We start from the raw sequence: 12042 nt of genomic DNA, 5'->3' as shown, positions 1-12042 counted from the left end.
TTTTTACTGTTGTTTGGTAGCAGTTCACGTTGGATGGCATACAATCAGGAGTTCTGCCTCACATTTGAAATCTTTCATGGGTTGTTAATTTGGTTATGTCTGTGCTTTATAGTCCAAAGGAGCCTTTGGTTCACCTGTAGGGCATTTGATTTCCTTACCTTAAATACCCCCTGCCAAGCTGCTATTTACCCTGTAGGATAAAGGTAAAGGTAGTCCCCTGTGCAAGCACCGAGTCATTACTGACCCATGGGGGGACGTCGCACCACGATGTTTTCTTGGCAGACTTTTTACTAGCAAAGGAATGTTTTGGTTACATCCCTCTCTCTCCCCCCCTAACTGCATCTTCTCTCTCCTCCCCTTCTCCCCCCTCCTCTTCTATATTTGACCAGTTTCTGTACCATGCATCTGACGAAGAGAACTTGATTCTCGAAAGCTTATGCTACAATAAAATTGGTTAGTCTTAAAGGTGCTACTGGGCCCTTTTGGATTTTGCTACCACAGACTAACACGGCTAACTCCTCTGCATTTTTACGGGGTGGTTTGCCATTGCCTTCCCCAGTCATCTACACTTTACCCCCAGGAAACTGGGTACTAATTTTACCAACCTCGGAAGGATGGAAGGCTGAGTCAACCTTGAGCTGGCTACCTGAACCCGGCTTCCGCCAGGATCGAACTCGGGTTGTGAGCAGAGCTTGAGCTGCAGTACTGCTGCTTACCACTCTTTGCCATAGGGCTCTCATAGAAGAAGCATACAAATTCCAGTTCATTCTCCGCTGTGGGCCAAATAACTCTAGAAACTGGTGCAGAATATGGTGAGAGAGGGGAGCCATGGGCCAGTGTGATTAAGGGACACCCCCACACACACACACACACACAACTGCTATTATCTTTTTTAAAGGAAGCTCTGATTGCGGATTTCCCACTACTTCTTCTAGTTACATCCTGAGCTTTCCAAAGTAAACAAAAGAAGCTCCTTGGGTGTAACTTAGGCAAAACAATGACAGCTATGTAGACAAATTGCCCTCTTGCCACAAGTGTGGCCAGAGTAGACTGATTGGAAAGGGAAGGAGAATGGCAGTTTTAAAAGTTTCCCTGAGGAAAAAAAGGCCAAAAAAATATGTCTTCTTGCAAAAGATGAGGAGCCAGGAGAACAATTTGGCCCTCCTGTAGCAGCCGCAGGCACCTGTGCTGGGAGGCCCACTGTGGACTCTGAGACGGCGGCAGCACAAACCTGATCTGGCTTAGGGTTTCAGAAATGAAACAGCAAGACAGCAAGACAGAAATGATGCATGTTTATATTTTTATGTATTTTTATAAACCCATCCTCTGTCTCTCTTCATTCATTTCTGCTCTGTTTCATTTGTAATGGAAAATCTTCTTGTGGCCAATGGTCATTTTCACGGCAGCGGAACGCCCTTTAAAGATAAATGGCCTTTTAGAAAACAGCTTCTTTAAAAATGTGCTTGAGGCATTCCCACCTGACTGCATCAAGGAGAGAAGTAAAACAGCTTACCTGGGGTCCACTGCCATTTAGATCCTTCCTCCCAGAGCTATCTCTATCAGAAGCCATTTAATAACAACAACATTTGATTTATATACCACCCTTCAGGACAACTTAACACCTACTCGGAGCGGTTTAGAAAGTATGTCATTATTATCCCTACAACAATAATCACCCTGTGAGGTGGGTGGGGCTGAGAGAGCTCCAGAGAGCTGTGACTAGCCCAAGGTCACCCAGCTGGCTTCCAGTGGAGGAGTGGGGAATCAAACCCGGCTCTCCAGATTAGAATCCCGCGCTCTTAACCACTATACCAAACTGGCTATACCAAGGTCAGAGACATCTTGTTCATTTAGGGTTGCCAACCCGAGGCTGGCAACCGGCTGGAGAGTTTTGGGGGAGGGGACCTACCATCTGGTGTCCTCCGGCATCTCAGCATCACTCCCAGCATGAACGGGAAGTGATATCAAAAGGTCTGGGAGACACTCTTAACACGTGCCCATGGTTTCCGGTCCATGTTAGAGTGTTGCTGCCACGCACTGCTGTCTCTTCCAGTTTGCACTGAAAATGAGATTGTGACATTGAAAGGGGAATGCTGTGACTCCTCCATCCCTTCCCGCCCTGGCAAGCACCAGCAGGGGCACTGGGCTGCCAGCGGGAGGTCCCTTGCCAAAGTGGGAGATCTGGTTGGGACCAGCTGGCATTTGGCTTCTCTGATGGACATCCTGCTATTCAATAGCTAGCCATTTCGTTTTGTCCGAGAGATGGACCCTTAATTTGCTTATTTTCTCTTCTGCCTTTTCCCTCTCTTGTGTGACGTTGCAGGCAATTATTTTGCACTGCAAAAGTCCTTGAGTGCCGTAGCAGGAAGGCTGTGGAAGGGCAGTACATAAACAATATATAACGCAATTGTGTGTCCCCATTTTGCAATAAAACAAGTGTTTTGCAAAAACGCACACCTTTGTTCTATTGTGAGCCACTTCAGAAGCTACTGCTGGGAAGCAGGATATACATTTTTAGAATTAAAAACATGTGATTCCCATGGAATCTACTTGGATCTGTGCCAATAGGACCTTGGCTGGGATAGCTATCACGATGGCCATATCAGGTACCCACTTTGGAAAGTGTTCAGGAGTCTGACAGCAGCCCCACAGACGTCACCAACTGCAGACAGTGGCACTGAGAATAAGGTTCCAATAAATTAGTAATTTCTGATAATAAATTAGCAAGTTATTAGTAATGAATTACTAATTCCTGATATCTCGCCGCTATTCTGTTTTTAAGACATGCGGATCGTGAAGAGTCCTCAATATTGCCCCTCATTTCTGCTGGCTTCACAAGGGTAGGTATACTTTTTGATGGTGAAAGCTTTAGGCTGAATCCACACACCCGCGGGGCATCTCGGCATTGCGCTAAATGTTCGCGAAACACCCGGAAGTGTAGCGTCTTTCTAGCGCGATTCACGCGACGCCGAGACACTCCGCGGGTGCGTGGATTCAGTCTGCCCCTAACCCAGAGTCTCTGGGCAGATAATCTCTATCTCTTACTAAGAGAAGGACTGAAATGTGGTAGTGACTGTTGACATTTATATGTGAATGTTGACATTCCCCAGTTAATTTTATCACTGTCTGCCAATTTACTGATGTGTATGTGAGTGTTGACCGTCACCTTAATATGATTGTCAGAATTCCCCCTTGTGTGTGCCCAAAACTAGAGAAAATACACATATCTGGTTTAGATTGTCAGCATTCACATGTAAACTGGCTTTCTGTTTAAACATGAGAATGCCAACATTCACCAGATTTCGGACATTTGCTGCAACATAAACACGATGGCTATGAATGTCTTTTGGTATACCTCCCATATCATCATCACCAGCAAGTGATCCGTTTCTGCCTCCATCATGTAATCGTTCCTTCCTGGTCTTTAGAAAAGAAATGTCTTAGCTCATAAGAAGAAGTCAAAAATACGGCTTGGATCCTGTTTGCCGAGCATGATTTTTCCACTTTTCCCATCTTGCTGGAACTTGAAATGCATTTTAAAAATCCCAAATTTTAAAACACAGTTTTGTTCCTGGATAAGCAAGAAAGTGAAATGTTTTAATTTTTCGTTGTTGTTCTACAGAGGTATGTAGAAAATGCCAATATCATGGCCTGTTACAACGAACTCATGCAACTGGAATTTGGAGAAGTGCGGGCACAATTTAAACTAAGGTAATTTTAGCCTGAGTTTAGGTGGGGGAAATAATCCACATTAAACAATCAGCTTTCCCAGTACCAGAAGATAAGCACTTGCACTTTGTAGAGCCATGGCCACCATGATAGGTGCCCTGGTGACATTTAGAGTGGCCCATTTACAATTAAGCCTGTGTACTTTCAGATTTTTAGCTTGAGGTCTTTAAAGTATGTTCAAAAGTTTGACCCAAAATGACAGAGCCAGATTTTGAATTCAAGTTAGCTGGTGAGAACAGGTAACACTTGCTCTCAAAGGCTGCCTAGTAGGGTTGTCCACTTCAGCCTGGGAAATTCCTAAAGATTTGGGGGCAGTGCCTCTGGAGGGGGAAATTTGGAGAGGAATTTCATTGAGAATCTATGGTATACCATAGAGTCTACCCTCTGAAGCTGCCGTTTTCTTTAGATGAACTGACCTCTGTAGTTCGGAGAGCAGTGGTACTTTCGGGAGGACACCAGGGTCCATCTGGGGATTGTCAACCCTACCTTCCAATAACTTCAGTATTATCTTTTGTCCTTGGGCCTTTAGGAAAACAAAAGCCCAAGCTACATATTCTAGGAACATGCATGACTGATGTTGGAGGGCAAACAGCCCTATGTCTCTTTCTCTCTTCCTCCCTTCCCATAATATTTGTTTGTCTATTCATACCCCATGTTTCTCCCTAATGGGGACCCGAAGTGACTTACATTTTTCTCCCCTTCTCTGTTTTGTCCATACAACAATGCTGTATGGTATGCTAGGCTGAGAGGGTGTGATTGGCCCAGGGTCACCCCAGCAAGGGTCTGTGGCAAAGTGAGAATTCAAACCAGGTTCTTTGAGATCCTAGATGGACACTCTGACCATTATGTAGAGTTGCTGGTCCCCAGGTAGAGGAGAGAGAATGCCCCCCTCCTCCCAGCCTTTGCCCCTTCAACCACTCAACTGGCTGGCATGGGGAAAAGTTGGGGAATGGGCATCCCAGGCTATGCTCCCGGTGCAGCATGATGACATCACTTCCAGGAGTGACGTCATTGCGCAGGCCCCAGGAGCGCTCTTGTGCTTCGCACCAGGATGATTGGGGCCCCGAATGGGCCAATTCTTTAAGAATCAGCCTGGTGCAAAGTACAGGAGCACTTACCCCCACCCTACCCCCGTGCAAAAACAGTGCAGGGGGAGAGTTTTCCCATTTCTGCTGCTGCACGTGCACACAATACCTCCACGTGGAGCAGCAGAAATGGGGAAATGTCTCCCCACCAGAGTATTTTTGCACAGGAAAAAAAGTGTGAGAGAAAGGCAGGAGCTTTTCTTCCCCCAGTGGCTGCTTTCCGAGGCCATTTGCTCTCTCTCTTTTTTTATAGAAGCCAATCCCCAGAGCTGTTGTGTGTCTGCATGAAGCCCAGGTTGGCTCTGTGGAGAACTTGTAAAAGAAGTAGTGTGTAGAGTGACCCTGAGTAAAATACGCACTGGGTCAATCTTCCAATCAAATTGGTTAGTGCTGGTCCTCAAAAGAGAAGCTGGTTACTTAAACTCTGCTGTTATTTGTTTCTGTACAGACATAGTTTTAAGGTTCCAAAAATGACAAGCGATGCCACTCAGACCTAATTAGCTCGCACCTTGTGTTTTCAGGGCTTGTAATTCAATATTTACGGCATTAGAGAAAAATCAAGAAGCCATTGAGATCACAAGCGAAGACCATGTAATACAGGTTGGTTCCAGTTATTTCTTAGAAGTGTCAAAGATTGTTCTGTGGCTTTACTGTGTTCATTTCAAGTTCAAAAGAAGGCTATTTGGCCAGATAATTTTTTGTGTTTTTTGTTTTCACAAAAGAGTTGCAGAATGTGGTCTCTGTGCCAAACCGTGTTTCCTGTATGAACTTCAGATGGAAAGTATTTCCATCTAGATGTGATTTTAGATTTACATTGCAATCCTAAACAAACTTGCGCCTTTCTAAGCTCATTGACTTATACATTCATTCATTGACTTATTCATTCATTCATTGGATGTAGAAGGTCGGAAACTTCTCTTAGGATTGTACTATGAAATGCGTATTCACATGAAAGGCAACTGAAATCAGTGGAGTGATTTCACGCTACTTTTTTGCTTTTTCTCCTCTCACAGTACATAAATCCTGCGTTTGAAACAATGATGGGCTATCAAAAAGGTGAATTAATAGGAAAGGAAATAACAGAAGTGCCTATAAATGAAAAAAAAGCTGATCTCCTTGAAACTATTAATTCTTGCATCAAGATAGAAAAGGTAAGATACCGATATAATTTTGCATGTGCGTTGACAGTGAAGCAATGGATAAGGCTTGGATTTTGGAGATCTGCGAAGCTTGCTGGTTTAAAAAGCAAATGACGTATTGCTGAACAGGCATTATATTGCAGCTTTAAAAAAACCTCGGGGTTGCTTCTGCCAAGTTACTGTTTAGTTGCTATTCTCTTGGTGATTACTATTAAGAGCCCGTGCTAGTAATTGAATGTTGGGCTTTAATTGGAGGGATTTCAAATTGCCCATTGGATTTTTTTTTTCCATGTTGGTGCGCAACAATCTTAGATTCAAATTGGAAATTTTCTTGGTACGCACCCATGGGAAACATTATGCTGGGGAACCAAGGGCCAAACTAGACCTCATGGTGTCCTTGTTGCTGCCATGAGGATCCCACTGCCTTTTTAAAGTGATTCCAAAGCGATTTAAAAATGCTGCGAGGGACTGATCCTGATTGGGCCCACAGTGTGGTGGGCTGAGGAGCCCTTGTCGCCACCCCATGCCTTATCAAGTAATGATAAATGCCCTCACAGCATTTTAAAATCACTTTAAAACGGTGGTGGCAGCCATCGCGTCTAGTTTGGCCCAAAGGGTCCCGTATAGACAAACTACACAGCCATCAGAGTGGCACAATTCCATGGCCACCCACTGTATTTGAGGTCGGGCAAAATTCTGGGCTTCGTGATGCTACTTATCTGGCTACCAACGGCAGGCTTCCCCACGCAAACAGGAAGCAAATCCCCAAATCCTCTGTGGTGGTGATGTCACTGGACCCATGTGGCATGTTCCCGCTTCTAATGGGGGGACAGCTGGATGGGCAACAAGCAAAACATGGAGGCAGTCTGTAGTACAAGGAAGCTGTTGTTAGGGTCCCGGCACCAAAGGCGATTGAATGGGCTGACTGTTCCAAGACGTGCGCCTGTCTGTCATCGCTTCCTTGTAGCCCCATGTGAGTCAGGTGAAATAATTGGGTGACGGTGAATGCCGTGTTTAAGAAGCACCCGGTTATTGACGCTGCTGTGTCGGGTGAAGATGCTGTAATGAATCATGAACGACGTGTGCAGCTTGGCATTTTTAAATCCAGTAGTCCAGCGTAAGGGAGGGATGACTCACTGTGAGTGCATCAGAGCTCTGATTTGGAAAGGAAATGCTCTGGTTGCCACCACTTGCATCCAGCCCTGAACATAAGTGTCACATTGTTCCCTGGAACAATGTTCAAACTTGTCAGAGGAGCAAAAGCTAGAATGATGGCGATTTTGCTCTGACTGGAAGCATACTTGATTTTGTATCGTGCATTTCTCGATCACCTTTCGTTTCCTTGCACTTAACGACAAAAGAGCTCAGGGTGGCGGGTTTTTTCTCCCTTGGTTTATTCTCTATAAAACCTTCAGAGGCAGGATAGGCTGAGAGCACATCCAGCAAGCTTCGTGGCTGAACGCAGATTTGAACCTAGTTCCTCTCCTCCTCCCCCCCCCCCCCGGGAGGGGAGATTAAACCACAGTTTACAATTCCGATTTTGTCAGACTATCTCCTATTTGCCTAGCTGCCTGAATTTGGATACCATGGGATATTGGAGTTTGACTAGTGGCTTCAAATATCAGGAGGTTTTGGGTTGTGTTGCAAGCATTTGGGAAAATTGCAGGTGAGACGGGAAATAGGCTTTGTTGCAGATAAGCAGAGGTTTGTTGTGACGTCTGAACGAGACTGAGAGAAAATCTGATAGACAAACGGGACTGAAAGAACAAAGCCTTTTGAAGGGCATTTGGAAAGAATGTACAAAGGAAAAAGTAGGGGTTAATGCCTATTTGCTGCTTAAAGCTTTTTCTAGCTGTCTTCCCCCACTGGTGGCATGTTTCCCTACGACAAGCAGGAAAAGCAGTTTGAATGTTTTGTATGGAGTTTCTGAATCCCTCTGTGGCCGTGCAGGGGAAGTTGATTTGCAGTCGCATCCCAGCCTACCTGTGCTTTGTGATGTTCGTGTGTATTTCCTGAGTCAACCTAGGGAATGGGAAAGAGAGATGACATGATCCAGGTGTCAAGCAGCTCAGATAAAGTCAGGTGGAGGAAGAAGAGATTTGAGGGAACAGGCAGGGAGAGGCTGAGCAAGGGGTAATTCTGGAAAGGGCGAATGCAGTGGTGTGTTGTGGCTGGGTGGGAGGGGTGCCTTAGCAGCCCTTAAAGCGCGTCAGTTTCTTTTAGACGAAAATCTGAAATCCCGCTTTCTCTCTTTGGTACTGGAATAGCATTAAAAGAGAGCACCTGTTAAGTATGGCCTGTGAGCAGTCAACGTTCTTCTTACTTCTCTTCCCATCCACAGGAATGGCAAGGAACGTATTATGCCAAAAAGAAAAGCGGAGAGAGCATACAGCAAAATGTGAAGATCATACCTGTCATTGGACAGGGAGGGTAAGTGTGAAAACCAGCAGGTGTCGGTGTGTGGCTTGGTTTCATTGATGTATTTACAGAACAACCTAGACTTTCCGTGGTATCAAGTGGAATATCAGACGTCTTGAGGCTCTTGGCCTTCATTTTTCTAAATAAAAGAGTCATTTAGGGAGTAAGATGAGGCAGGGCCTGTAGCTTTCATCCCTGGAGTAATCCTCCAAGTGGCACACATGGACCGGGATTCTTTTCTAATAACAGCCAGTGGTGCAAAACCACAGTGTTTCCATTAGCCCCTCAAGCTAGTCTGGGTTTATTTCTTAGAAAAAATTAAATCGGAAATGGCTTGTTTGTATCGGCCTAGAATATTTTTCCCTTTATTTGTTCTTTACAGAAAAATTAGACACTATGTGTCACTTAGCAGCCCAAGCAACGACAATAATAAGGTAAGTGGAACAGGTCATGTAGGCCTCTTCAATCCATAACTTTATTCCTCTGTAAGGTTGCCAACTTTGGGTTAGGATGTTCCTGAAGATTTGGGGGTGGAGCCTGGAGAGGGGAGAAGGCTCAGTAGGAATGTAATGCCATAGAGTCCACCCCCCCCCCCCAGTGCTACCGTGTCTCCAGGGGAACTGATCGCTGGAGGGCATTTATAATTCTAGGAGAACGCCAGTCCCCACCTGGAGGTTGGCAACCCTGTTCCAAGGTGATCCTGGCATGTCTCCTAATTACCTTTTTTTCTCCCATCGATCTGTAGGCCGAAAGGGTACGCGAACATGTTCAAGCTGAGTCCCAGACAGGTACAACACTTCAAATTTGTCTTAAGAAAGCTGATGTGTTTTGGCAGGAACTTGGGTTACATTTTCCTGCCGGCAGATTTATTCATTTGTGCTAAGAGGTATAACCCTTAAAATACTATGTTTTGCTCAAGGCAGTTCAAAGCCCTCCCCCAAATGATTGAAATCTGGAACTGCGATGTTTAATTGTGATGACAAAGGTAACTTGACTAACCGACTTTTAAAAACCGTTAATTATTTTGAGAGCAAGGGCTTACCAAAAGGATCTTTAACGTTTTCCCCTCCTCTCTCACAAACAAGGGAATGTCTCACCTAAGATGGTCTTTGGAATGACATGCGCAGGGCTTTTTTTCAGCAGGAACGCGGTGGAACGGAGTTCTGGAACCTCTTGAAAATAGTCACATGGCTGGTGGCCCCGCCCCCTGATCTCCAAATAGAGGGGAGTTTAGATTGCCCTCCGTGCCGCTCCAGTGGAGCAGAGGGCAATCTAAACTCCCCTCTGTCTGGAGATCAGGGGGGGCGGGGCCACTGGCCATGTGACCATTTTCACCAAGGATGATTTAACCTTTAAAAACTCCCCCCTTGTTCCAGCTGACCCAAAGTGATGTCATTGTGCAGTCCTGAGTTCCACCACTGAGTTCCACCACCTCCTTTCCCAGAAAAAAAGCCCTGGATATGCGTATCGTCTGAAAACAAGAAAAAAAGATTCCCCCACCGCCACTGACTTGGATGCATTGTTTTAGCCATGTGCAAGGGGGTGTGCATGTAATTGGCTCACTGTGCAACTCTAAGCAATGTTGTACCCTTCCAAGCAGAATTAGAAAGGTGTATCTCTGCCTTAGGATTGCACTGTAAGAGAGGCTTGACAGCACCATTTTAAAAAAAAACATAATCCTAGTGCAAAATGTAATTTAAAACCTAATTTTAAAAAATGAACACACCTCACCCAGGTGTCAGAGTGCTGAATGAAATAAATAAGGCTTAAGAAATGCACAGCACATTTCCTGCGTAACCCACTATGATGCAACAGTTAAGCACTTCACAGAGCTGGGTTCACATTCCCATTCAGCTATCAAGCTCTCCAGGTGACCCTGGGATAGTTGCTCTCTCTCAGAGTTATGTGGGGAATTATGTTTGCTACTTTGGGTTGCTTGGAGAAAAGGACAGGACAAAAACTGTATACATGGACAGGCGCTCAAGCATTTCACACCCGCCATCGTTGTTTATCCTAATGGCATCCCTGTAAGGTGGTCCAGTATTATCATTCCTATATTGCAGATGGTGGCGGAAAGAATAGCAACTTAAAACCATAAGGATCTGCCTTATTTTCCAGTAAACCTGCTCTGACTGGTAGCATCTCTCCCAGGTTCCCAGTTTTCTTTTCTGTCCTGAGACCCGCCCCCCCCCCCTTTCTTAAATCATTTTAAACTGGAAGTTTTAAAACCTGAGACCTCTAGCATCAAAAACCATACTCTGCCACTCGGCTGTTTCCATTACTGTGACGTTTCTGTGGTCTGGCCCCTGCCTCGCTTCTCTGACATGGACTGCAGGATTCAAACCCGTTTGCTTCACAAATGGATACATAAAGCTGCCTTCTGCTGGATAGACTCTTGTTCTATCAAAGTGGATCTTGTCTGTTTTGGCTCTTGGCGGGTCTCTGGGGTCTCAGGTACAGGTCTTCCCAGTCACTTACTGCTTGATCCTTTCAACTGGCAATGCTGGGAACTGAACTGGGACTTTCTGCCTGCAAAGCAGATGCTCTCCCCACTAGGCCACAGCCCCTCCTCGTGCCAAAATCACGGAGTGAATTTTTCTGCTTAAATGGTTTTGGGAGATGTCCTATGCCAACTGCCCAGTGGAGGGAGTTTCTCACTGAAGAGGCTCCAACGCAGATTCTGCAAGCAACACAAGCAAAAATATTTGGAGAACTGCAGAACGGTGTTCCAGGAGGGAAGACTAAATAAAATCTGAACTATCTGGACTAAGGGAAAATGTGTTTCAAAACTGATGGGAAGCGAGGCAAATGTAATGGGGGCAGATAAGAGAAGGTGATCTGAAATTCACAAGTCACTTCTAAAAGCCTCCCACTCTGCTATGTAACACCTCCTAAATCTAGATTAAACGCATCAAGGACAGATGGCAGATTTTGTCATGGCTGGAATGGAAACAGTGAAGGACGCTTTTGCTTGGCTGCTTCTGGAACAGCCACAGGGGTTGGGTATTCCCTGTTCTCTTCTAGCAGGCTCGCTCAAGCCTCAGGGCGCAGAGTTTGGTCAACAGTCAAATGCTGCTAAATCGCCAACAGTTTTGTTTATTTTAACATTGAGGGTGGAGCTTGTGTTTTCAGCCTTAAGTGGCAAAACACCTTGGACCCCTTCCCCTTGAGGAAAAAGAGAGGGCAAGGGAAACCCGGTTGCTATTAGCTGGATAAACAGTTATCCTCCATTTAGCTAACATTTGCCTTCCTTGAAGGGAACCGTGAAAATGGCACCACGTGCACTTTTTAAGCGCCTCTTTCTGAAGACCTTATGACCGGGCAAATAACCCCGTGGGAGTGGTTAAATATGTTTGTTCCTGGCTGCCAACATGCACACCTGGCTAAACTTCAGAAACGGCTGAATCTTGGAGACAAAATATGCTCATGTGAAACCTTCCTTAAAATGACATTTTTATGAAGCCGCAACTAAAGATAGGGCTTGGAGCTGCGGCTCAGGGGTTGATCTGCAGACCATGCACTGACGCATTTGCAACCCTAGTTGTTCTTTGCAATATGTAAGCCCTTGAGTGACCAGGAAACACTTCTGTTGACTGTTCTGTCCCCGGTATTACACCAGTGTCCCATCGAAGTTCCTCTAAATCACAGTCCCTGGGTCTAGATCTGTGGAT

The 12042-nt window shown here is 45.4% G+C and overlaps 1 protein-coding gene across 1 annotated transcript in view; it reads left to right on the top strand.

The window, feature by feature from the left end:
- PDE8A (phosphodiesterase 8A) overlaps nucleotides 1-12042 on the top strand; it is a 120639-nt gene that overhangs the window by 91307 nt on the left and 17290 nt on the right. The window contains exons 5-11 of the mRNA XM_055002786.1: nucleotides 2783-2840; nucleotides 3623-3711; nucleotides 5336-5414; nucleotides 5828-5965; nucleotides 8295-8383; nucleotides 8754-8805; nucleotides 9117-9159. Of these exons, the coding sequence (XP_054858761.1) occupies nucleotides 2783-2840; nucleotides 3623-3711; nucleotides 5336-5414; nucleotides 5828-5965; nucleotides 8295-8383; nucleotides 8754-8805; nucleotides 9117-9159 (548 nt within the window). The remainder of the gene's footprint in view (nucleotides 1-2782; nucleotides 2841-3622; nucleotides 3712-5335; nucleotides 5415-5827; nucleotides 5966-8294; nucleotides 8384-8753; nucleotides 8806-9116; nucleotides 9160-12042) is intronic.

The sequence above is a fragment of the Eublepharis macularius genome, chromosome 18 (genome assembly GCF_028583425.1).
Source record: "Eublepharis macularius isolate TG4126 chromosome 18, MPM_Emac_v1.0, whole genome shotgun sequence".
NCBI lineage: Eukaryota > Metazoa > Chordata > Lepidosauria > Squamata > Eublepharidae > Eublepharis > Eublepharis macularius.
This window is presented reverse-complemented; position numbering and strand designations above follow the sequence as displayed.